The sequence below is a fragment of the Budorcas taxicolor genome, chromosome 16 (assembly GCF_023091745.1).
Source record: "Budorcas taxicolor isolate Tak-1 chromosome 16, Takin1.1, whole genome shotgun sequence".
NCBI classification, from domain to species: Eukaryota; Metazoa; Chordata; class Mammalia; order Artiodactyla; family Bovidae; genus Budorcas; species Budorcas taxicolor.
Window position 1 is genome coordinate 72,441,806 of NC_068925.1, and position 26,687 is coordinate 72,468,492.

The 26,687-nt window shown below is 37.8% G+C and overlaps 1 protein-coding gene across 1 annotated transcript in view; it reads left to right on the forward strand.

Moving 5' to 3' along the window:
- INTS7 (integrator complex subunit 7) overlaps positions 1 to 26,687 on the forward strand; it is a 79,454-nt gene that overhangs the window by 30,789 nt on the left and 21,978 nt on the right. Inside the window, exons 8-13 of the mRNA XM_052653684.1 lie at positions 9,349 to 9,466; positions 15,905 to 16,039; positions 17,356 to 17,453; positions 18,515 to 18,754; positions 20,322 to 20,459; positions 21,311 to 21,517. Coding sequence (XP_052509644.1) covers positions 9,349 to 9,466; positions 15,905 to 16,039; positions 17,356 to 17,453; positions 18,515 to 18,754; positions 20,322 to 20,459; positions 21,311 to 21,517 — 936 coding nt within the window. The remainder of the gene's footprint in view (positions 1 to 9,348; positions 9,467 to 15,904; positions 16,040 to 17,355; positions 17,454 to 18,514; positions 18,755 to 20,321; positions 20,460 to 21,310; positions 21,518 to 26,687) is intronic.

Genomic DNA, 26,687 nt, shown 5'->3' on the forward strand with positions numbered 1-26,687 from the left:
TGGACATTTAAATTGTTTCCAGTGTTTTTTTTTTTTTCTAAAATTCCTGATATACAGACCTTTGTAGGACGTTATTTTAGTAAATACCTAGAAGTAGAATTGCCGGGTTGTGTGGTAAATGTATGTTTAACTTTGTAAGAAACTGCCAAATTGTTTCCTATAGTAGCCGTACCATTTGACGTAGTCACCGGCAATGTCTGAGTTGTGGTTCTGTACCCTTGCTTGCACTTTCTATTGTATGGTTCTGTAGTTGTAGCCTTTTGAATAATTGTAGTGGTATCCCATTGTGGTTTTAATTTGCATTTCCCTGGTGACAAGCGGTGTTCAACCTTTTAGTCTTGTCATCACCAGATCTCTTCTTTGGTGAAGTGCATATTCTAATCTTTTATGCTTTAAGTTTTCTTCTTGTTACTGAGTTCTCTCTATGTTCTAGATACAAATTCTTTATCAGATGTATATTTTGCAAATATTTCCTGCCAGTATGCGCCTTTAATGCAGAGCCTTTTAAGTTTTTTTACTGTGGTAAAAGTCACGTAATATAAAACCTACTATTTTAACCGTATTTAACTGTACAGTTCAGTGGCACTAAGTACATTCACACTTTTGTGCAACTATCGCAATCATCTATTTCCTAAAGTTTTCACCTTTGTAACTGCATCTCTAATATAGTAAATATCTTTTGAAGATTTTTGTTTTGATGAAATGTAATTTATCATTTTTTATTCCTTTTGGGGTTTTATTTTTGTGTTTTATCTAGGAAGTCTTTACCTAACCCAAAGTCACAAAGATTTTATCATATATTCTATTCTAGAAATTTTAGTTTTAAGTTTAATATTTAACTCTATGTAATCCGTTTTGAGTTAACTGTTGTGCACTGTAGCAGACCTGGGTTTGTTCCCTGTGTCGGGAATATCCCCTGAGTCCCCTGGAGAAGGGAATGGGTACCCACTCCAGCATTCTTGCCTGGAGAATTCCTGGACAGATGAGCCTGGCAGGCTACAGTCCATGGGGTCACAGAGAGTCAGACTTGATTGAGTGACTAACACTTTCACTTTTCATCACATATGGTGCAAGGTAGGAATCAAGATGTGTTTGGATAGCCGTGTGTTCCAGCACAATTTGTTGAAAAGACTGTGCTTTCTCTTTGAGTTACCTCAGCATCTTTGTTGAAAATCAGTTGACCTTTTCTGTATAGATCTGTTTCTGGATTCCAATCTGTTCCTTTGGTCCATGTATGTGTTCTTAAGCCAAGTAGCACACAATTCTGATTTCTGTAGCTTGAAATCTATAAGTCTTGGAATCAGGTGGTGTGGGTCCTCTAACCTTTGTATTTCTTCTTTGTTTTGAAAGTTGTAAGTCTTTTGCCTTTCCTTGCCTTGCCTTGAATCAATTTGTCAATTTCTGCAAAAAGTCTGCTAGGATTCTTTCTGTTCGGCATTTGCATCTACAGATCAATTTGGAGAGCGTTGACATCTTCATAGCACTGAGTTTTCTGATCTATGAACATGGCACATCTCTCCATTTATGCAGAGCTTCCTCTCTTTCTCATCAGTGGTTTTTAGTTTTCAGCAGACAAATTTTGCACATATTCTGTATGATATTCCTAGGTATCTCATGGTTTTTGGTTATATCCTCAGGTTCCATGTCTACAAATTCAACTAACCCCAGACTCAAAAAAATATTAAAGGAAAAAAATCCCAGAAAGTCCCCCAAAGCAAAACTTGAATGTGCACCTGCAAATTTGCCAGCAACTATTCACATAGCATTTACGTTGTATTAGGTATTGTAAGTAATCGAAAGATGATGTAAAGTATATGGGAAGATGTGCACAGGCAGCTTATATGCAAACACACCAGTTTAGAGAAGGGACTTGAGCATCTGAAGACTTTGGTATCCACAGCAGCACAGGGGGTCTTGGAACCCCTGCAGATATGGAAGGTTGACTGTATTTTAAGTCATTTCCTTGTTTTAATTTCCTTGAGAGCCGTTTTGATTTCCCCTTTGGCAATGGAATTAGTTTGGTTTGCATCCATTGTCTCATATAGATAAAAAGAAAAAACAAATAAATTTTTTTTGCTTGTGAGGGTGACTCTTAGGATTTCCTCTAACAATGTTCCTGTGTGTCACGCAGCAGCATTAGCTATAGTCACCATGGTGTGCATTACACCCCTAATACTTACTTATAACTGGAAGTTTCTGTTTTTAAAGTGATAAGCTTTTTATATTTGTTGATGGAATTTTTGTTGTTGCTAACCTGTTGTTCAGTTCAGTCACTCAGTTGTGTCTGACTCTGCGACCCCATGGACTGCAGCATGCCAGGCCTCCCTGTCCATCACCAACTCCCGGAGTTTACTCATGTCCGTTATTAATTCCTGATTTTAAAGTTTCTTTGCAGCCCAATGTAGGGTCACTTTTTATTAACAGTTCATAGAATTTAAAAAGAAGGTATGTTTTCTATATAATGTAATATATTAGATAATATAGATAAGTATATAATATATATGTATTATGTATTGATATTGTATATTATTAACATTTATTTCAGTATAAAACCGTATGAAATCTATATAGTCAGATTTACCTCTTTGGACTTAATCTGAATCTTTTTTAGTAGTATAACATGCATGACTTATTTACAGTTATTGATGTAACTGAGTTTTTTTTAAACTTCCTTCCTCTTATTTTATACTGTTTATAACATGTCCTTTGTGTTTCTTTAGCTTCATTACTTTCCGTTGTTGTTTTGATCAGGTTTTCTTTGTTTATTCTCTAGTGAATTAAAGAGACTTTGACATGGTAATTAAACATTACTCTTACTCTGCCTACCTCTATACTTAATATATTAATGTTAGAACTTGTATATTTCTATTCAGAATGCAAAGTACGGTGGCTCATATGTTGCAGATTTTGGCAGACTTAGGTACTCTTTTCTACTCCCCTTCATTCCCTCCCCTTCCCTTTTGTGTTAAGATAATCTGGAATTTAAATACCAGTTACTGTTTTTTTTTTAATACTATGTAATTTCTTTTTTGTAGTAATTTTTTTCATACTATTTCCATTAAATTTCACAACCACATGAATGGTCACTTAAGTGTTAACTGTTTTGTTGATTTCACAGCTTACCAGTATTTCTTCAGTATACCCCATGTTCTCTGGAGTTTTTGGTTCTGATTTATCTCTTTCTTGTGGCTTTTTTCATTAGTTGTTTTTAATTGAAAATATGTATTTTTGAATATTTGTCTCTCCCACAAAGAATTTTTTCCTGAAACTTGATTTTAATTAAATGGAAATGATCAAACGATTGTTTTTTCAAAGTGTGGTGTATTTTTTGAAAATATCAAAATAGAGCAGGAGAGTGTTCTAATGATTTAATCTTTACAGAGTAATAGCTTGTTGATTTCAAATTTGAATTTTGCTCTTAGTCACCAAGAATAATTATTTTTCTTCTAGGTCTCCCTCTTCTTTCTTCATTCTTTCCTTTTTTCTTCCTCTTAGCCAGTATTAGCTCTGGTTATTGTTTTTTGAGTTTTGGTATTTCCAATGCCAGTTGAATCTGTTCTATTGCTACTTTTACTGGTGTCTTGGTAGATATTATAATTTCCACCCGTAATCAAATATTCCAGCTGTAAAAGAAGTACCTTCATTCTGAATGTTTTAAAAACCTGAAGGAAGGAAGAGCTTAAAATCAAGGCCCAAGAATGGTGTATTCTTGTTAAGGTTGTCAAAAATAAGTTCATAGGAACAAAGAAAGTTTTTCACATTTATATTTTTCTTTGGGTTTTTTAAAAATTTATTTTTAATTGGAGGATAATTGCTTTACAATATTGTGTTAATCTCTGCCATGTGAAAAGTGAAAGTGTTAGTTGTTCAGCTGTGTTCCACTCTTTGCAACCCCATGGACTGCACATATGATGGGGAGGGAGGGGAGGACAGGGAAGCCTGGTGTGCTGCAGCCCATGGGGTTGCAAAGAGTGGGACACAACTGAGCGACTGAACAACAAGAGTGTCTTTGACACAGTACTTTTATTTTTAATTGAAGTGTAGTTGACATGCAATGTTATGTTAGTTTCAAATGTATCCCAGGGATTCAACATTTAAATACTTTATGAAAGGATCATCACGATAAATCTGGTAACCACTTGTCCTCATTCAGGGTTACTGTAGTATATTCACCAGATTTCTTATGCTGTACCTCACATGCCGTGACTTTTTTTTTTTAATGACTGGAAGTTTGTGCCTCTTAATTCCCTTCACAGGGTATTTTTCATGTGGCATTTCTCTTTAAGGATTATAAACTGCCATGCCTTTCTAGAACACATCCCTGGTGGCCAGTCCCATCCCAGAGTAGAGGAGAAGCCCCCACTTAGGAGCTGACCCAGAAAACAGTAAATCAGGACAGAGCCTCAGCCGAGCAGTGAGTTAAATCAGCCTAGAGAGAGAGAAATCCAGACCAGATAGGCAGTGACAATAACAGTGGTAGTGTGTGAGAAAGGGCGCCTTCATTTGAAGAATTAGATTTTTCCTTTTGGTTGATATGAAAAACAGTCCTGGTAAGAACAATTTTGTAATAGGTAACATCCTTGAAAGAGAGACTTGAACCAGAGTTTATCATTGAAATATGATTGATGGGCTATCTCTAGGGAGCTTTGATGAGCTCAGTTAATTACTACTTTGAATTAATTGGACCTTTAAGACCAATATGTCATTACAGAGAGCATTTTAGATATCCAGTACTGTGCAAAGTGACACTAATTAGAAGATGACGTTGTAAATAATTCTAAGATTTTCTAATGTTTTGTTCAATTTTTTAAATGATAATTTTTTCTTCTTTAAAACTTTTAGTATCATCTTACATAACATGTCTCTCTTACCTACTTGATTATTCCAAAATAATTGTTCTGTTATACATAGAGCATGTCATAATACATAATTTTGAATTTGTATAAATACAGGACATAGCCTCTGGGGCTATTTGATTGAGAATTTTATTCCTAGATACAAACAGTACAAGCAAACCAGTTTAGGCAATAAAAAGTGGATAAGTGGAAGTAGTCTCAGTATTTGAATAAATAAGTTATAACTGTAATTTACCTAATAACAATCACCATTTTTAAAAAAAGCTTTCTTTTGAACTTCAAAGAAGCGTCTCTATCTGCTTGTATTTCTTCATCCTCTACTCTGTCTGTAACACACTTGGATATAATTCTGTCCCCTATTCCTTTGCTTAGTTACTTAAGATCACCAGTGTTCTTAATGCTAAACCCAGAGCCTTTTTCTGCCTTTCCCGGCTTTCCTTTGGGTCCATGTGACACGTCAGCCTCTCCTTTCTCTGGCTTCTTTGGGCCTCACTGTCCTCACTTGCTCTTCCCACTCTCTGAACTGCAGCTTCTCGGAATTCTTCACTGCTCCCTTTCCTCAGAGTTGAAGTTTTTGAGTTGAGTTCCATCTACGTGCTTTCTTCCATTTATTCTCTGCCCCTCTGAGGGCTTCCCTTAACCTCAGCCGTCACATCCTCTAACAACTGAGTCCACTTCTGAGCTCAGTTGCTCTCCAGCACAGTAGCTTAAAGAGGTTGTGAGTGCTTTTTTGTCTCTCGGTAGCTGTTTGATCTTACAGATGCTATATGTCACCTCCTCTTATATTTTAAATTTCACTTCCTTTCTTTTAATGCCAATACACTCATGTGTCAAAATTCAGATGCTCTAAAAGGCTATCTGGACTTCCCAGGTGGCTAGTGATAAAGAATTTACCTGCCAGTGTAGGAGACACAGCAGACGCAAATGTGATCCCTGGGTCTGCAAGATCCCCTGGGGAAAAATGGCAACTCATTCAGTTTTTTGCCTGGAGAATCTCATGGACAGAGGAGCCTGGCAGGCTACAGTCCTTGGGGTTGCAAAGAGTCAGACATGACAGAGCACAGCACACAGCAGTAGCCAAAGGCTACATATATAGTAAAATCTTCCCCACCTTTCTGCCATCCACTCAGCTCCTTTGCCTGGTGGCAGCCAGTGTCTAATTTCTTATGTGTTTTTCCAGAGATATATAAATTCTGTGTAAATCTTTACTGCCATTTTACAGACAAAGAAGTTGAGACTCAAAGATTTCAATAATTGGCTCAGATCACGGAGATGGTAAGTGGCAGAGCCCGAATTCTAATGCAAGCCTTCCAGTTAAAAATCTGCTACATCTCAGATTCCAAATGCCTGGTGGATCTTGCTTTTTGGATTTCACGTCTCCTCCTATTTTCTATTCTTACGCACGTGTTCATTTATCCATGTAAATTCTTAGTCTTTGTAAATGGAACTAACGTTCTCTGGCCATCAGTTTTGAAATGTTGTGATAGTAATTGAATGCTTCTTGTTCATTGCTCGTGCCTCATGTACAGTCTCCTTCCAAGTGTCTCTCCTATTCATCCTCTATTCTCCGCTCCTACCCCTGGGTTCTAGCTCAGGCCATCACCAGTGGATGTCTGATTGCTGCCATAAACTGCAGGATGGCTCCTTAGCTCTCGACTTTCTTTGTTAACTTGTTCTGTTTACCATTGCCAGAATAGTCTTCCCAACACTTTAGATGACACTATTCCTCTCCAGTGGCTTCATTTTTTCTTTCTCATCCTGTTTAAATTATTCTGCCTAACTTACAAAGCCCTCTAATCTGGCCTAAATATTTCTCTCTCTTAGCCTTCATCCCTTTTGGATACATCTCCTCTTATCACAAATAAGCACTTCATATTCTGGCCTTATTGCCCCAGTTCTTGTTTATATCACCTAGACTATCTTCCCTTCCAAAAACCTACTTTGTGTCTCAAGTCCATTTCCATGCTTTCCACAGTAGTGTTTGCTGCTGATGGTGTTTTTGTTATTAACTAAGTTTTTCTTTGAATTGAAAAAGTATTGCATTCACATGATATATATATTTTAAAAAAGCAGTTCATAGGTGCACAGTGAGCAAAATATAAGTGTCTTCCATCTCTTCCCTCAAGTGTCCTCTGTAGAGGTGATCACTGTTACTAGTTTCTTAGGTATTCTACCTGAATTTCTTCATCCACATGCAAGCATGTGTACTCCCATCTTTTTTCTGTACAAATGAAAATAATACTCTATGCATGTTAAGAATTTTTTATCACTTAAGAGTATATCTGGGAGAATATCTCATATTAGCACACAGATCTACTGCATTCTTTTACCAACTATGTGGTTCAGTTCAGTTCAGTTCAGTCGCTCAGTCTTGTCCTCTCTCTTTATTCCCAGTACTCCATCAGTGGAAGTTGGAGTTGCTTCCAGTATTTTTACTGCTGCTGTTTATATTGCTACCTTGACTAGTTTGTTTAAAAGAAAAGAAAAGTTGCCTTAGTCGACATAAATTTCCAAAAGAGGAATTTAAGGGCTCAACAGTGTTTTCTATTTAATGCCAGTTACCAGTCAAGGAAATTTACACCCTTTTCCTTTCTATCAGGGCTTCCCAGGTGGCTCAGTGGTAAAGAAACTGCCTGCCAGTGTAGGAGATAGGGATTCGATCCCTGGGTCATTAAGATCCCCTGGAGTAGGAAGTGGCAACCCACTCCAGTATTCTTGCCTGGGAAATCCCATAGACAAAGGAGCCCAGTGGGCTACAGTCCATCGGGTCACCACAGCTGGACGTGACTTGGCAGCTGAGCACACATACACGCACCGTCTGTCCACAGTGTGGTAGAGTGCATTTCCCCATACTGTTTGCAGGGTTATATATTATTAAATTTTAATCTTGGCCAATCAGATCAGTGAAAAACAACTCTAATTTTAATTTAAAATTTTAAAATTATGAGTGAAGTTTTAAAACGTTTGTATAAATTTTTTCTGTGAACTACTGATTTTTCTTTTTGGGTTGTTTGCCTATTTATTAGTAAGAACTTTAATATAAAGATTATTAGACTTTTGTTGACTTTACATGATATGAATTTTTCTTCCAGTTTTGTCAATTATCATTTTACGTTTTCTTTTGCCTTGTTAACTCTTCGTACTTTTATAGTTTCTTTTGATTTGCCATAAAAAAAGAAAAAAGAATCAAGTTTTATTTTTTCCAGGTGACTGGCCAGTTGACCTTGAATTGTTTATTACCTGGTCTCTCTGATTTGAAATACCATTATCATATATTAAATTGTTTGTGTAATGGAGTCTATTTCTGGGACCAGTTCTCTTTCGATTTCTATGAAGTAGGAAAAATTTATTATATTTCTTCAAATTTATTATATATTTTAATGTTTGATAGGGCTTGTTTTGTCTGTCATTATACTTTGTCAGAATGTTCTGCGTATTTTCTGATTTCTATTTTTCCATATGATCTTTAGATAAAGGTTATCTAAGTTCTCCCCTCCCTCCAGTATTTTGTTGACATTTTTACTGGGGTCATATTAAATTTATTGTTTAACTCTTTGTGAAATTTAATTTTTTATTGTTTCCCTAGTCTTTCAGTTTTGTTCATCTTCTGAAACTTGGTGAGAGAATGGGAATTAGTTTAATTTAACAGGACAGTTATTTGACCATATATATATTGTTACAGAGTTATAAGAGTAAATATCCAGGATAAGCCAACAGTCACTAAGCCAACACTGACATATTCAGGGTTAACTGCAGTGAAAGGAAAACTAGCATCTTGATTTTAGCAATACATCAGAGCACCTAGGTAAGGAGTAGAGGAAGTGACCTGAAATGGCAAAGAACAGAGAGACAGCCCACTCACTTATTAGCTAGATAGAATGCTACACTCTCAATTATTTTTAAATATACATATGTGTATCTATATATATATACACACACACACATATTCATTTATATTCAGCTAATATTCATCTCTTAGATAAGGTAAATATGTTGGAACTCCTGCTTGTGAGAAGTAAGCAGTACGTAATTGATAATGACCTTAATAAAAAGTTCATCATGACTTTTTTTAACAGACTGTATTTTTTAGAACATGTATAGATGTACAGAAAAATGGAGAAGGTAGTACAGAGAACTCCCACATACCCACAACCAGTTTCCCCAGTTATTGATCTTTTACATGACTGTAGTAGGTTTGTTAAAAATCAGTGAATCAGTATTGAAACATTATTATTATTGACCAAAGCTCATACTCTGTTCTGACTTCTTCAGCTTTTACCCAGTATCTTTTTTTGTTGTTGTTGTTCCAGATCCATCTAGGATACAGCATTGTCTCCTTAGGTTCCTCTTGACTGTGGCAAGTTTGACTGAAGTATTTTCTTATGGAAGAAAGATACAGTTTCTCTGAAAGCTGGAACATTTACAATGAGTAGACAGTTTTAAGGTATATCGATGTTTTAACCTCTGTGTTCCTTTCTCTTTTGCATTTCAGGCACTCTGTGAATGTGCCCTGCAGACTCCTTATGACAGCTTGAAACTCGGGATGCTCTCTGTCCTTGCCACGCTGTCAGGGACCATCGCCGTCAAACATTACTTCAGCATAGCTTCAGGTAAAGAGAAGAAAGGAGATGATATGTGGATAACATGCTAATAATCTTTTATTCATGTCATGTTTATATTTCAAGTTAAAGCTTTAGAATCAAGAAAGGTTTTAGTTTCTTACTGTTACATGTTAGTAATTTCTTCAAAAATGATTTCTTAACTAATTCCTAAGATAATAAAAGCTTGCATCCTTGATATTAACTCAAGGCTATAGTTTTTCTGGATTTGCCCTTTTTTGCATTGTTATATGGATGAAATAATATTTTTTGAGAGTGCTTAAAATAGCTGGTCTGCTTTTGTATGTCTCTGACTTAACTTGCCCTTTGGATTTAAGTATATTTCAAAGGCCAAGTGGTGGTGAATTTTAAAAGCAAATGTCATATGCTTCCTTTTACGCATATGTTATCCTTCTGGAAAATGATTAACATAAAACTTTGCCTCAGTTCAGTAATGCTTTCCTACTTGCCTGTTCAAGATGATTTACCTCCAAAATGCCTTTATTAATGCCTTATGAGGAGCTTGCTTACATAACACACTTAAGCTTAAAGGTTTTTGTTGTTTGAATGCAAGTTTTGTAGGATCTCTATTGCTTCCTTTTCTAGTTCAGTTCAATTCAGTTCAGTCGCTCAGTCGTGTCCAACTCTTTGCAACCCCATGGACTGCAGCATACCAGGCCTCCCTGTCCATCACCAACTCCCAGAGTTTACTCAAATTCATGTCCATTGAGTTGGTAATGCCATCCAACCATCTCATCCTCTGTTGTCCCCTTCTCCTCCTGCCTTTAATCTTTCCCAACATCAGGGTCTTTTCCAATGAATCAGTTCTTCACATCAGGTGGCCAAAGTATTGGATCAGCATCAGTCCTTCCAATGAATATTCAGGACTGACTTCCTTTAGGATAGACTGGTTGGATCTCCTTGCAGTCCAAGGGACTCTCAAGAGTCTTCTCCAACATCATAGTTCAAAAACATCAGTCTTTGGCACTCAGCATTCTTTATAGTCCAACTCTCACATCCATACTTGACTACTGGAAAAACCATTGCTTTGACTAGATGGACTTTGTTGGCCAAGTAATGTCTCTGCTTTTTAATATGTTGTCTAGGTTGGTCATAACTTTTCTTCCAAGGAGCAAGCATCTTTTAATTTCATGGCTGCAGTCACCATCTGCAGTGATTTTGGAGCTCCAAAAAATAAAAATCTGTCACTGTTTCCTCTGGTTCCCAATCTATTTGCCATGAAGTAATGGGACTAGATGCCATAGTCTTAGTTTTATGAAGTTGTGCTTTAGGCCAGCTCTATCACTCTTCTCTTTCACTTTCATCAAGATGCTCTTTAGTTCTTCTTCACTTTCTACCATGAGGGTGTTGTCATCTGCGTAACTGAGGTTATTGATATTTCTCCCGGCAGTCTTGATTCCAGCTTGTGTTTCTTCCAGCCCAGCGTTTCTCATGATGTACTCTGCATGTAAGTTAAGTAAGCAGGGTGACAGTGTACAGCCTTGACGTACTCCTTTCCCGATTTGAAACGAGTCTGTTGTTCCATGTCCAGTTCTAACTGTTGCTTCCTGACCTGCATACATATTTCTCAAGAGGCAGGTCAGGTGATCTGATATTCCTGTCTCTTTAAGAATTTTCCGCAGTTTGTTGTAAATAGCCAATAAAGTAGAAGTAGATGTTTTTCTGGAACTCTCTTGCTTTTTCAATGATCCAACAAATGTTGGCAGTTTGATCTCTGGTTCCTCTGCTTTTTCTAAATCCAGTTTGAACATCTGGAAGTTCAGGGTTCACGTCCTGTTGAAGCCTTGCTTGGAGAATTTTGAGCATTACTTTACTAGCATGTAGTTATTCTGAATTGAATTAATTAAGGAATTGCATTATACACTTGTCTTTTTTATGGCTTCACAGCATATAAGCTCACTTATTGGGTAAGGGAAATTCCCCACCATAGAAGTCTTGGTAGGAAGCTGTAAAGACCTGATGCTCTATTGCCAAGGCTCCTGCCATCTAGGATGCACACAGCAGTCTGGACTCAACTAATCATTTTCATACTGGAGAATAAATTGGAAGGCATTGACAGCAAGAAGTAGTGATATCTGAGAATCCATTCTGATGATACTGCAATGACCACAGCAGTATCCCGTTTCCCGGGTGCACTGTGGCAGGGACGTTTGCCATATCTGGTCCTTTGGCAGCAATGTAAGCTGTGGCAGCAAGCAGCAGTAACAGCAGTGATCATGTCTTCACTGGGCTAATTCTATGCATGCTTTGGGCTATAGCCTTTGGTTGGTCTCTAGCCTCAGCTTATTCCTATCCATCTTTTGAACTTAGTTTTCCAGCCTTTTCAATAATTGTGTGAGGTACCTCTGTATTAGTTATCTATTGCTACATAATAAATCAAAACTCTGTGGCTTGAAACCACAGTTGTCTGCCATCTTGACCAGACTGGATGGTCTGAAATGGCCTCATTCACCAGCTACAGGTCGGAAAGACTTTCACCTGAGGCACTGTGGTTCTCCTCCTTCTGACACTTTGGCAGTCCAGCTTGGGCCTGTTGACATCACGTTCTTAGGGTTCTGCTGCTGCCGCCAAGTCGCTTCAGTCATGTCCGACTGTGTGACTCCATAGACGGCAGCCCACCAGGCTCCTCTGTCCCTGGGATTCTCCAGGCAAGAACACTGGAGTGGGTTGCCATTTCCTTCTCCAGTGCATGCTTGCATGCTAAGCCGCTTTAGTCGTGTCTGACTCTTTGGGATCCTATGGACAGCAGCCCGCCAGGCTCCTCTGTCCACGGGATTCTCTAGGGAAGAGTCCTGGAGTAGGTTGCCATTCTAGCAGCACCCGAAAGAAGGCAAGCCACCAACATATGAGCACTTTTTTAGCCTTTTGCTTGCACATGTTTTTTAATGTCTCATTGGTCAAAGCAAGTCTCATGGCCAAGCCCAGACAGGTGGAGAAATAAACACCTGCTGATGCAAGGAATTGGAAAATTACATTGCAAAGGGGCATGCCTACAAGAGATGAGAGAAGTTATCACAGCGTTTTTTTTTTAAATCAACAATTAAAAAAATTCAATGATCTACTTATACTCATTGTGTTTTCGGTAAATTCTTTTTTCTACATAAATCAGCCAATCTCAGTTTATTGTTGTTCAGTCACCCAGTTGTGTCTGACTCTTGGCAGCCCCGTGGACTGCAGTATGGCAGGCTTCCCTGTCCTACTCCATCTCCCGGAGTTTGCTCAAACTTGTGTCCATTGAGTCAGTGATGCCATCCAAACATCTCATGCTCTGTTGCCCCTTCTCTTGCCCTCAATCTTTCCCAGCATCAGGGACTTTTCCAGTGAGTCGGCTGTTCGCATCAGATGACCAAAATAGTGGAGGTTCACCTTCAGCATCAGTCCTTCCAACGAGTATTCAGGGTTAAGTTCCATTAAAATTGATTGGTTTGATCTTGCTGTCCAAGGGACTTTAAGGAGTCTTCTCCAGCTTACAGTTAATATCCTTCACTCCTATCACACGCTGAAAGAGCAGCAGTAGGCAAAGTATTAATTTTATCTTACAGTTTATCGGAGCCCTCCCGTACGAGGTCCTTTGTATGAGTACCTGTTAAGTGAGGCACATGCATAGAAGCTACAAGTATTGGATCTGAGGCTCCCAGGGTGTCAGTGGTGTCCAGAGTCACAGCTGTGAAGCACGCGAGCCCAAGGGCTCTGTCTTGGGATTTTTTTCTATACTAAACTGACCTAGATACAAGATGTCTTTCTTTTTCTTTATTTTCTAATTCCAAAGACCTTTGTAAGTGTGTCAGGTTATAACATTCAAGCACTTCACAAGCTAGATATTTTCTTTGTCCTTTTTAAAAATTTTGTTAAATTGTAATTTGTATATGGAATTAAGCAAACAGCTTAAACAACCAGACTAGGCAATTCTCACAAGAAGTAAATGTCAGGTATTTTCTAAAGTCAGATTATTTCCATAACTAATAGTGAATATTTAAGTGTATTTTCATTGATTAGAGTTTTAGTATAACCAGATAAACAGTTTGTAAAACAGACTTAAATTTAGTGTGTCTGAATTATCCCTAACAAATGGGCCTTAAGCGTCTAAGATGTTCAGTATCACACATACCTAAGAAAAATGCAAATTAAAGCGACACTGAAATATTTTTCTAATCCATCAGTTTGGCAAAGATCCAGAAGTTTGATCATATGTTGTGTTGGCAAGGGTGTGGCTAATCAAAAGCTACTCTCATTCACTGCTGGTGGGAATGTAAATTGTTAAACTTCAGCATAGGTAATTTGGAAGTACTCATAAAAATTATAAGTGAAAAACATAGAGAAATTCCACTTCTTGGAATTTATCCTACTAATTTAGTCTCACATTTGAGAAATGATATGTACATGGTTATTCATAGCATCATTAATGTAGTAGCAAAATATTGTCCATCATTGGAGATGGAGTAGCGTAAGAAGGTCCATCAATAGGGAACTCATTAAAGAAATTAAGATACAAAACTGCAGTAGCAATCGGTGCAGCTTACTAAAAAGAATATATGGCATGGAATAACCTCCATGACATAATGTCTGGGGGAAATAAAGCAGGATGTGCAGCAGTGTTTAAAACAGGAAAAAAGAAAGGATTGTGCTTACAAATGTGTAGACCCTTTAGAATGATACACAAGAGACATAACCTTAGGTGTTTGAGGAAGACTTTTCACTCAGTAACTTTTTAGCTTTTTCCTACTATTGGTTGAACTTTTCGAACCAAGTAAATTTATCTTACAAAATTATTTCTAAATAAAAAAACTAAAAATAATAATTTTATCCCTGAAACAATTGACACAGAAAAATGCTCACAAATATTATATTTTAAAGGCAGAATATTGACAATATCTACTTATCCTGATTATGAATTTTAAAATTATAATTGTATGCATAGGGGAAAAGATTTTTTTTAAGTATTACAGAAAGCTAATAATAAGGTTATGCTGGTTTGTGAGTTTAGAGACTTTTTTATTTCCTGTTTTTTTTCCCCCAAGTTTTCTTTGACATCTCAGTGAGGAAAAAAAAAAAAAGCAAAAAACAAGTTCAAAACATTTGTAAATTTATAGATGAGTTGTCATTGTCCATATTACATGTACAAGGGAAAAAATGGAGAAAATTACAATTTCCATTGTTTTGTGAAAAAAAAATCCTTTCACATGTTTTGCCTATTGAAAAAACACTGAGGCCTTACCTACGCTAGTAGTTTTATGTTAAACTGGAAATCAGTAAAGTGACCATATGTCCCAGACTACCTGGGGTAGTCTTGGTTTATGCCTGTTGTTATTAGTAATAGTGTCCCCTTCAAACCTCAAAAAGGGTGATTGCCCTCAGTGTAAAAGACAAGGTTATAGTTGATAGGAATCATGGAAAAATAAACAGGGCAGAGGACAGGAATGAAAGACCCTGCTGAGAAGCTGAATTAGCTTTAATCTTCAGATTCTTCTTGATGCTAAACTCACCTGTAACTGAGAGCTTCTCTGCTATAAATAAAAACATTCACAGCATAAACCTTATGTTACAGAATTTCAAGTGTGATTTTTAACTATAGGATAGAACTTAACGTATATAGCACAAAGCTGGTGCATAACTAACAAGTTTATATGACCTTGGTGGCAAGATGCTTAAGATCTTTAAGCTTCAATTTCTTCTGTAAAAATAGTATTGAATCAGAAGATCTCCAAGTCCTTGGTAGCTCTAAAATTATAAATTCTTACATAAACCTTTTGCAATATAACTATATGCCAGCAATTGAGCAAACTTAAAATTTTTGTTTCTCTTTTCTCCTCTTGAATGGAAGGTTTTTAATCTGGCAAGAAGCCTTGTAATGATTCTGTTTTAATGAGAATCCGTTTGAATGCCCAAGATACAATCTTGGCTTTTGGTGTGTTTCTTAGTCAATTTTTATTAATATTTGAGTGGGGGGAGCCTGGAAAATCCCATGGACAGAGGAGCCTGGAAGGCTGCAGTCCATGGGGTCGCTGAGGGTCGGACACGACTGAGTGACTTCCCTTTCACTTTCCACTTTCCTGCATTGGAGAAGGAAATGGCAATCCACTCCAGTGTTCTTGTCTGGAGAATCCCAGGGACGGGGAGCCTGGTGGGCTGCCGTCTGTGGGGTCCCACAGAGTTGGACATGACTGAAGCGACTTAGCAGCAGCAGCAGTATTATGTTAATTTTAGATCTTAATCATTAGAAAACTATTTAGTATATACTTATTCTAAGTATGTGAACAGGAGAAAAAGGGATGGTTTTGTATATTGAGCATAGGGTTGAGGTAGAAAATTTTGTTGAAATTCATTGTTAGAGATTTTCTTTTGAAAATGATAAAAAATGAACCTATAAAATGAACTGCTTTTGAACTGTGTAATTAATTAAATCTGCCCTACTTTTCTTTGCTTGTTTAGGAAATGTGGGTTCGTCCCCTAGATCCTCTGATTTAGTCAAATTAGCCCAAGAGTGCTGTTACCATAATAACAGGGGCATTGCAGCTCATGGAGTGAGAGTCCTAACTAATATAACTGTATCTTGTCAAGAAAAAGGTAAGTTTGATCAAGACTGATACTATGTATGAACTTTCAGATTGGAGTTTCACCAGAGTCCTGTTTGTACTTCATTTTTTAATCCCTTATTATTTTTAGGCTGTGTGCTTTTATCTATTAGTCACCTCCTCCTGAATGTTCTTAGGGCATATTTTCTCAAAACTACTTAATTCTTTGGGAAAACAAAATGAGGACCTTGGGATTGGGAGTGCAGAACTGAAAGGTTTTACGGAGCATTGCCCATCTCTTCCTATGGCTTTACCTTTGCTCGTATGGTGCTATGGATAGAGGCTTATAACGATCCAGTGATTATCAGTTTGTTCACTTGTTTAAAAAAAACTAGAAAATTTAGGGGAGAAAAAGCATACAAAGTTATTGAGAGGCTTAAGTAACAGATAGTTTTCACCTAGGGGGAAAATGAATTAACAGAGCAATGTAAATTAAACTGTCATGGAATTTATCTCTACGTATCTATAGCATTAAATGACTTGCATAGTCAAGAAGGATGTGCATAGAAAATAATGCATATATTTTATTGTATTCTTAACATCTTTTGACCTAAACAAATGCATGCTGGTGTTCAAAAACAGGAATGCATTCTGGATGTTTCATCTGTTTCAGTGCTTATTTTGATCTTTGTTAAGAATCAGCAGTCCCTCTTATCCCCACTAGGCTTCAGCACTGCTTGTGACTAGTACCTTTGTTTTCCCAGCACCTTGATCTTCACCAGACATTGTTTGCCAAGCTCTTAAACTGACTCAAAAGGCATTTAAGTTGTTTGTTCATTCTGATTTCAATAACTCAATTTTTGGCATAGTAATAAGCATCATCTACCATGTAACACAGAAAATTGCTCTGTATTCTCAAAGTTGACATATGTTAATATTAACCTAAATGTAGTTTTATATATACATACACACACACACACACACAGAACTTTAGAGAAATTTTAGCTCAAAAGTAGTGAAAAGATGATATAGTACTGGTATTACATGAGACATCTAAAGGGTTCATTTCTTTATGATCTGACTTAAAACACTAGTAAGATGAAGTGGGATCTTGATTATTTCTAGAAAGCATTTCTACTTCAATGAGAAGGTTGCATCCTAGGTAAAAATGGACCTGCATAATGTTAGGCTAGTTTGGAAGATTTGACACACACCATGTCGATACATGGTTTGCTGTACTTAGTATCTTTCTTAGCTAAGCTGTTTTGTATTTTCTTGTCCTGAATGTTTTTTTCTTCTGTGTGCATCTGTGTGTGTGTATGTAATCTTCTCTACTTGACCATTAAAAACACAGTATTTTTCCTCTAGACCTTTTGGCACTGGAACAAGATGCTGTCTTTGGCCTGGAATCCCTTCTGGTGCTTTGTAGTCAAGATGATAGCCCAGGTGCTCAAGCCACTTTAAAGGTAAAAACATCAGCTCTTTTTATATAATGCCTGTTTTCATTGCCAGAAGTGTAGATTACCAGTCTCTCTGTAAAGGGTCAGATAGTAAATATTTTAAGCTTTGCAGACAATGCACTTTTTGTCACAACTACTCAGTTCTGCTATTATAGGGAAAAAATAGCCATGGACATTTTTTTTTTTTTTTAAGAGAAGGGTTAATGGTATGACTATGTTCTGGTAAAATTTTATTTGCATAAACAGGCAGGATTTGGTCCAAGTGCAAGAGTTTGTCCGCCTCTGGCTTAAACAAATATTTGCCCTTGATCTTCACTTTCAAAGCTAGTATTTTGACTGTTATTCCAAAAGACAGATGAAGTTAAAATTTGATTTTGGCCTATTTTGCCATCAGTTGAAAGTATTTATTAAGTTGTAATAGATATGTATGATGATCCTAGATAATGTAAAGCAAAGTTAAACAGACAGAGCTCCTGTACTTTTGCAAGTTTTATAATCTGAGGTAACACTGATAAGGTCACAAAGAACTAATGAAATTACTGAAATAAATGTGTAAGTGTATATTAGTTTATACAGTATAGAAGCCCTAGTTTTAATCCACCCACCTAGCTATCATCTTAGAGATATTTCAACATTTTAAGGTGAAATGAGACTATTATTGGAGTTAAACATGAAGTGTAATATTTGATGGCACAAAATAATTAAGAAAAGTAGGACCAATAGAAATGAAAGGCTGTTAGACATTGGAGGATGTAAGAACTATAGCTTGTTTAAGGTATAGTTTGAGAAAAATCATGACTTATTTTAGCATGTTAAGAAAAGGTATGATGTGGTTATAACGATGAATAATGCAGATGCTGGTACTGTTAAATAGAAGCTGATAATCAAGAGGTGGTGAAGGAAATAGGCCCCATGTGATTGGCAAATCCCCAGAATCCCTGTGGGACCGCCAGACGTTTTTTTGTGCCTACCAACAACCTTGATTCTTCCTAGTAACTTTACCTTTCTTTAAAGCTTCACTTCATACCTTCTAAATGTAACTAGTCCACTTTCTATTCAATATGCAGATTGCTCTGAACTGTATGGTGAAGTTGGCCAAGGGCAGGCCCCATCTCAGCCAGTCCGTGGTTGAGACCTTGTTGACTCAGCTGCACAGCGCTCAGGACACTGCCCGCATCCTGATGTGCCACTGCCTGGCCGCCATTGCCATGCAGCTGCCCGTGCTGGGCGATGGGATGCTCGGTGACCTTGTGGAACTCTACAAGGTGATCGGACGATCAGCCACAGACAAGCAACAGGAGCTTCTGGTAAAGAGCTACTTTTCAGACCTCCTGTGGATGAATGGGTTCTGGTCTAGGGAGGATTATCAGTAATCCAGGAAGACAGCAGGTTAAAATAATTAGCTAAGACCAGGAGCATGCTGAAGTGAAAATAGGCTGGGGAGCTGGAGCTTTTTGCTGTTTCCACTTTAGGTATAGAAAGCCCTGTTTAGTTCACATGTAAAACTGCTTTCTTCCTAAGCCCTGTCAAATCAGTTTAGTGTAGCCAAAACCTTCAATCTGATATTTTTGCTTTATTACAAAGGACAAAATGAAACTGAAGGGTTTGTTTTTATTTTTTTCCTCTTTTTTACAAAGCAAATAAATAATGAACCAAACCCTGTTTTGTCCTTCCAAAAATATAAGTAAAATGACCTAGGGATATCAGCGACCATAAGAGGAATTAAATCAGTTCCTCTTTGCCAGTCCAGGCCCTCTTTAGCTGTTGAGGATCCAGTTTGGGTTTCAGTGCAGTCCTGGGGTTGGAAAAGGTAAGGCGTGGAAGGCGTGGAAGTTGTGTAATAATGTTGACTTGAAAGTTCTCCAGGGCTGAGAGTAGACTGGATGCTAAACAGGCATAAATTGGAATTAAGCTTCAAAGTAGCCTCTCCATATTGTTTGTGGTCATCTGATTATATGGCTTGGGAAAAAGCCTAATGAAATTACTTACTCAAGCCCATTTTATGTTTAATCCTGCAGGGGGCATTATGTAAAAGATCGCCCCCATCTCATCATTTGCTGTCAGGAAAGGTTACCCTGATGTCTTAAGTGGCAGTGGTCGTGGAAACCATGCATTTATCGCAGTATGTATGGATCCTTGTATGTGTTGCCTTTGGAATACTGAGAAGCAGGTAGCCAAGTCTGCTTTTCATTGAAGCAGCATTTTCAACTAATGTTCTTTATCCTTTTTTTTTGTTTAGTACTATTTTAAAAGCAACTTTAAATTATGACAGGAAATATTCAAAAACACTTCAGGAATAATATGATGAGAGGTCTTGCATCTGTCACTTAGTTTAAGAAAAAAGTGTTGCTAGTACAGTTGACTTGTACCCACCTATGTATCTCCATGATGGCGTCTTCTTCCTTCCTGTCAGGATAGGTAACCACTATCCCAAAACTGGGGTTTGTCATTCCCATACATACTGTTCTATATTTACTGCCTTAGTATATATCCTATGTGATATGCAAGATTTTTTGTATGTTTTAACTTTATATGTTATCGCACTACATGTGATCTTTTGCGTTTTTCCTGTTTTTTGTGAATCTGTATTGATTCTGTATTGTTAAGAGTATTTCTGGTTTATCCATTTCACTGCTCTATAGTTTTTCATTGTGTGATTTTATTAATATCATAGTTTGTCCATATTATTGGGCATTGTTTCTAATTATTTGCTGTTATACACAATGTTCTGAGTAATGTAGTAAGTGTCAAAGGAAGACAAATGTTGTTATTTTTCAGTAGGCTCTAACTAGTGTTTCACCCTTCTGGGTAAAGTTATCTATAGCATTGGATAGAGTCAACGATTCTCTTGACTTTGTTCTTGCTCGATGTTAGGTGAGCTTGGCCACTGTGATTTTTGTAGCCAGTCAGAAAGCACTGTCTGCTGAAGTGAAGGCGGTAATAAAGCAGCAGCTTGAAAGTGTTTCCAATGGATGGACTGTCTACCGGATTGCCAGACAGGCATCCCGAATGGTGCGTACTGTCCTCTGTGCGAGCTGGGTTGTTGAAAAGGGCAGATTACGAACCTTTAGGCTGTGTGATTGTTCCTCCTAGTCAGAACTAAAGATGAAGGTGGAAGTACTTTTTAGTCATGGGATTAAAAGATGATGAAGGAAAGGATGTAATTTTTAACATATACACATGAGAACAGTATATACATTGTTAGGGAGAGATTCCACCGGAATTCCAGAAATAGAAGCTTTCTGGCTGTAGGTTGTTAGCAGCGCTTTCAGTTTACCGTGTGCTCTCGGAAACACAGCCCCTTCCCACTCGTGTTTCTCTCCTCCCCTTTCAGCTTCCCACGTCTTTCTTCCCTTTTTCTCTCCCACCATATCATTCTTATACTGGGCAGGAGAGTGGGCATCCCTCGCCCCCAGGCATTAACAGGCATTCACATTCCCCCTCAACTCCCTCCCTCTCCGTCAGTCATTTCCCGAGGGCACAATAATACTTGATGGAACTTAACTGGACTTCTCCCCCACCCCACTAAATAGCTCATACAAAAATGACATACAATAAGAATTTATAGTTTCTAAATCTTGAACTAAAATTCTAGACCCAGGTTATAGATAACGCCATTCATTTTTTTCTTTGGAACTGTTTTGGTACAGAGCTTCAGGCATTATGTTACATAAAAGCAGCTCAGCATATTTTCTCTGAAGAACTACTTTGACAGAGTCTCACACAGTTATATAATGTGAGGAATGATTGCTAAAACTTTATCCAAGGTTTGAATTTCTCTTTTAGCTGCTACATCAACCAATTCAAGTGTAAGAATCTCATCATGCCCCTCCATTTCTCCCTCCCCCCACTTTTTTTTTTAGGGTAATCATGACATGGCCAGAGAGCTTTATCAGAGTTTGCTGACTCAGGTTGCCTCAGAACATTTCTACTTCTGGCTGAATAGTTTGAAGGAGTTCTCACATGCAGAACAGTGCCTCACTGGGTTACAAGAAGAGAATTATAGTTCAGCACTTTCTTGCATTGCTGAGTCTTTAAAATTCTACCACAAAGGGATTGCTTCCTTAACAGTAAGTGCGGTTAATTCTCCTTTGGTGACGATTACTTGTGAGAACGATTTCTCTTTTCTTTTGGGGCTATTCTCTTTTAACCTTGAAAAATTTGCTGATACACATGTATTTGGCAGTATTAAAATGATGAATAGGATCTGGAAGTAGATCATTAACCCCTACCCATCTTTTTACTGTTCCTAGATTGATGAACATTTATCATTTTGTTTTATCAAGTATCAGGTACACATGTGAAGAGAATTGCTGAATCCATACAGGAGGGATAACTGAAGGTGGGATTCCCCCTTTCCAGACTCTTAGTAAGACCCCAACCTGGATCACTACTGTTGTCAAATGTGAACCCTCCACCCCATCTCATACCTGGGAGCTACTTACTAGAGTTTCTTATTTTGTAAATAAAGAAGAAATTATCTAGGATGCCAGTATCTCACCTTTTATCCCTCTGTTATGTCTTCCCATTCCAAATTAACAATCAGCCAGCTACTACCATTTCAATTTTTTTTTTCTGCCAAGAAAGAAAGAGGGGTACAGAGAGAGCAGATCCTTAACATTTTCTTGAAACCAGTTCTTTTCCTTAAGTAAGTACCTGTTTCCTAAAATGTGCATTTTATATATTAATGCAAGGACTTTTTCCCCTGAAGAGTGTAAAGTTTGTGTAATCACCATTAAGCATCTTTAAAGTATTGTCACTTGACTTTAAAAATTATATGTATATAGATGGGGCCATAAAACTTTTGGTACCTGTTTTATATTTATCACATAATCTAAAATGTTTTTAATGGTGAGCCATTCAAAGAGAAGTGTTGCAAACAGAACAGAGAACAAACAGATGTCACAAGAGACAGACTGTTCAGATAACTGTGGGTGCATATCTTTTGAGGAATGATTTTAGGGGGCTGGGATTGATTGACTGCGGTTTTAAAACAGGAGTATAGGTGTGGCTCCCCTCCATTTTAAGGGGTAACATTGACTTCTGTGGTTCTCTTCCCTTGACTATCCTGGGAAAAGATTGTTGTTGCCTATATCAGGCTATTAAATACCTCAGAAAATCTAAAAGTACTGTTACTGTCTCTAGTAAGTAGAATTATTTCATTTTCTAGTTGATGTAGAGCAGAAAATTGTTAATCATTTAGTACAGTGAATGATAGGGACTGTGATATAGGCTAACAAAATAGTGAGCCAGGTAGAATTAATATTATGAAAAAAATCTTATTGAATACTTAATAGTCCTAATGATTTGTGTGGTATGTGTGTTTAATGAGGTTTGGCAGTAATTAAGAAGTGAATTCCGATATAGGAAGAAAGCAGCCAATTGACAGACAAAAGACCCTTGTCTTAGCCTCTGTTCTGCAATTAGCACATTGTGACCTAAGGCAGGTTATTGATCTTCAAATCATCTTTTGATGGAGTTCCTTTATTCAGCAAACTGTAAGCACTTGCTATGTGCCAAACACTGCTTTGAGGATAAAAGAATCAGGAAATAATTCTTCACTTGAGAGTAGTCTCAAGAGGAAGGAAGTATAAGCCTAAACAATCATTTGGAACTTCTTACATTTCTGATTATAAGTACTATACTATCACAGTTTGGGGTGTTTTTTTTGTTTGTTTTTTTTTTTTAAAGATTTTTAGACAAGTGTGAATTTGATGATAGCTTTCTGTCTTTTTAACAGAGATGATTTGAGCGTGTGCTTAGTTGCTCAGTCGTGTCCAACTCTTTGCGACCCCATGCACTGTTGCCCACCAGGCTCTTCTGTCCATGGGATTTTCCAGACAAGAATGCTGCAGTGGGTTGCCATGCCCTCCTCCAGGGTATCTTCCCCACCCAGGGATCGAACCCAGGTCTCCCACATTGCAGGCAGATTCTTTACATCTGAGCCACCAGGGAATCCCAAGAATACTGGAGTGGGTAGTTCCCTCCTCCAGGGAAACTTTCTGACCCAGGAATCGAACTGGGGTCTCCTGCACTGCAGGTGGATTCTTTACCAGCTGAGCGACCAGGAAAGCCTAATTGCCCTTTTGTTCCTTGACACATGAAGGAACATGTCAGCTGTGATGATTATGCTTTTTAAACCTTCTTCAACCAAACTAAACAGAAGTTAAGAATTCTGTGCTTGTTGGAGGTGCTATAGCAATGTTGGGTGTCTGATTTCCCAGTAGAGTGATTAATGATAGTTACCTTGCTTCTTAGGAATAAAATTCATGAAAAGTGTTTGTATCAGCTTTCTGTGCTGTGTAACAAATTACCACAAATTTAGTGGCTTAAAACAGGACCCATTTATTGTTTACTGTTTTACCATTTGCATGAGTCAGAAGTCCAGGCATGACTTAACTGGGTTCCCTGCTCATGTTGTCACAGAGTTGCAGTCCAGGTGTCAGCCAGGGCCAGTCTTGTCTGGGACTTGGGTGCAGGGTCCCCTTCTAAACTCATGTAATTGTTGGCAGGATTCATGTCCTCACAGCTGTGAGACTTGTGGAAGCCTCAAGGCCAGAAGGAACATCTCTTACCTTCAAGACTTTGTTTTAATGGACTCACCTGATGAGGAGTGATCTACCCAGAATAACTTCCTTTTGATGAGTATAAAGTCAGATCATTAGGGACCTAAATTACATCCTCACAATCTATTACTTTTTCTATATTCCATTAATTAGAAGCAAGTTACAGGTTCTATCCATACTTTAAGGGAGATTACACAAGTTTTGGAGACTGGGATGGGAGTGGGAAAGCATGATTAGAGGAACCATTTTAGCAATCTGCCTACAGATGGTGGGTCTTTATTTTTTACCTTATTGAATATTGAATAGGTATTATATCTATACATTATATAGGGTGTATAAAGATATCAAATATCCAAGTATAAAGTTATATGCAGAGTACATCATGAGAAATGCTAGGCTGGAGGAAGCACAAACTGGAATCAAGATTGCCGGCAGAAATCTCAATAACCTCAGATATGCAGATGACACCACCCTTATGGCAGAAAGTGAAGAAGAACTAAAGAGCCTCTTGATGAAAGTGAAAGAAGGAGAGTGAAAAAGTTGGCTTAAAGCTCAACATTTAGAAAACGAAGGTCATGGCTTCCGGTCCCATCACCTCATGGCAAATAGATGGGGAAACGTGGAAACAGTGGCTGACTTTATATTTTTGGGCTCCCAAATCACTGCAGATGGTGATTGCGGCCATGAAATTAAAAGACGCTTACTCTTTGGAAGAAAGTTATGACCCACCTAGACAGCATATTAAAAAGCAGAGACATTACTTTGTCAACAAAGGTCCGACTAGTCAGGCTATCGTTTTTCCAGTGGTCATGTATGGATGTGAGAGTTGGACTATAAAGAAAGCTGAGTGCTGAAGAATTGATGCTTTTGAACTGTGACTCTTGAGAGTCCCTTGGACTGCAAGGAGATCCAACCAGTCCATCCTAAAGGAGATCAGTCCTGGGTGTTCACTGGAAGGACTGATGTTGAAGCTGAAACTCTAGTACTTTGGCCACCTCATGCGAAGAGTTGACTCATTGGAAAAGACCCTGACGCTGGGAGGGATTGAGGGCAGGAGGAGAAGGGGACGACAGAGGATGAGATGGCTGGATGGCATCAACGACTCGATGAACGTGAGTTTGAGTGAACTCTGGGAGTTGGTGATGGACAGAGAGGCCTGGCGTGCTGCAATTCATGGGGTCGCAAAGAGTTGGACATGACTGAGCGACTGAACTGAACTGAACTGAGAGTCATTTATGATTATCACAACTAGGTGTTAACTGGCATTTAGTGGATAGAGGCAAAAGATACTGCTAAACATCCAACAAAGCACAAGACAGCTCCCCTCAAAATTTGAGAGTTATTCCAAAATGTCCCTAGTATGCTGAGGTTGAAGACCCTTCTCTAGGGCAGTATACCTCAGTCAAAACTGTGTATCTGCCCGCTGCTCCAATTTAGAAAAATGTGAAGATGTTTCTGTTTTTCCCAGTGATAGAGTGGTTGGAGAGACTGCTGCTAGCCTAATGGTCATTGACTGGAGATGCTGAATTTTCTGAAATGCTGAGGGTATTCCTGCTCCTATTAAAAGATACTGATCTAAAGTACTACCTTGGAGTAAAATTGCATAAGTTATGTGCATCTTCAGTTGACTAGCTGATACCAGGAGTTTTTACATAGTGGTTTTAAATTTACAGTATTTCCAGCAGTGTATAAGAGTTCTTGTTGCTCTACATTTCCCCCATTGGTATGTTCTGGAAGTTATGATTGGAGTAATTAATACAATTAAACTTTATATATCTGCATATTTGAGTTTTGCTTATTATAGAACATATTAGTTTCAGATGTGCAACAGGATTTGATATTTTATCTGTTGTGAAATCACTACAGTAAGTATGGTGATAGTTAAAATCTGTCGCATATATAGTTACTAATTTTTTTTTCTTGTGAAGAGGACTTTTAAGATGTACTATCTTAGCAACTTTCAAATATTCAATATAGTGTTTTTAAAACTTGTTTTTTCTTCCAGTTTTCTTGAGATATAATTGACATAAAACACTGTGTAGTTTAAAGTGTACAACATGATGATCAGTATACATCATGAACTGATTATCATAATGGGATTAGTGACCATCCATGGTCTCATATAAATACATTAAAGAAATAGAGAAAATAGCTTTTTTTCTTGTGGAAAAAACATGTAGGATTTTTTCTTGCCTTTCATATATATCATACATCTTACATACATTTTATCCTTAGAACTTATGTATAACTGGAATTTTGTACCTTTTGACTACCTTCTTTCAGTTCTCCGCCTGCCCCCACCCCCAGTCTTCCACCTCTGGTAGCCACAAATTTGAAATTTTTTTTGTTGATTTGTTAAGTATAATTGACCTACAAAACTTAGTTCCTTATACACAACACACTGATTCAATGTTGGCATCTATTTTAAAATGGTACCGTGATAAGTCTCCTTGGCATCCGTCACCATAAAAATATGGTCATGATTATTGGCTGTTTCTCATGTGGTACATCACATTATCTGTGGCTCGTTTACTTTGTGTCTGATAGTGTATTCCTCTTGGCCTCCCTTGTGTGTTTCACCTTCCCGCCCTCTCCCCTCTGGTAACCGCCTCTTCTCTCTGCGTCTCTCTTTCTGTCCAGTCATGTTTACTCACTTGCTTTGTTTTCTAGATGC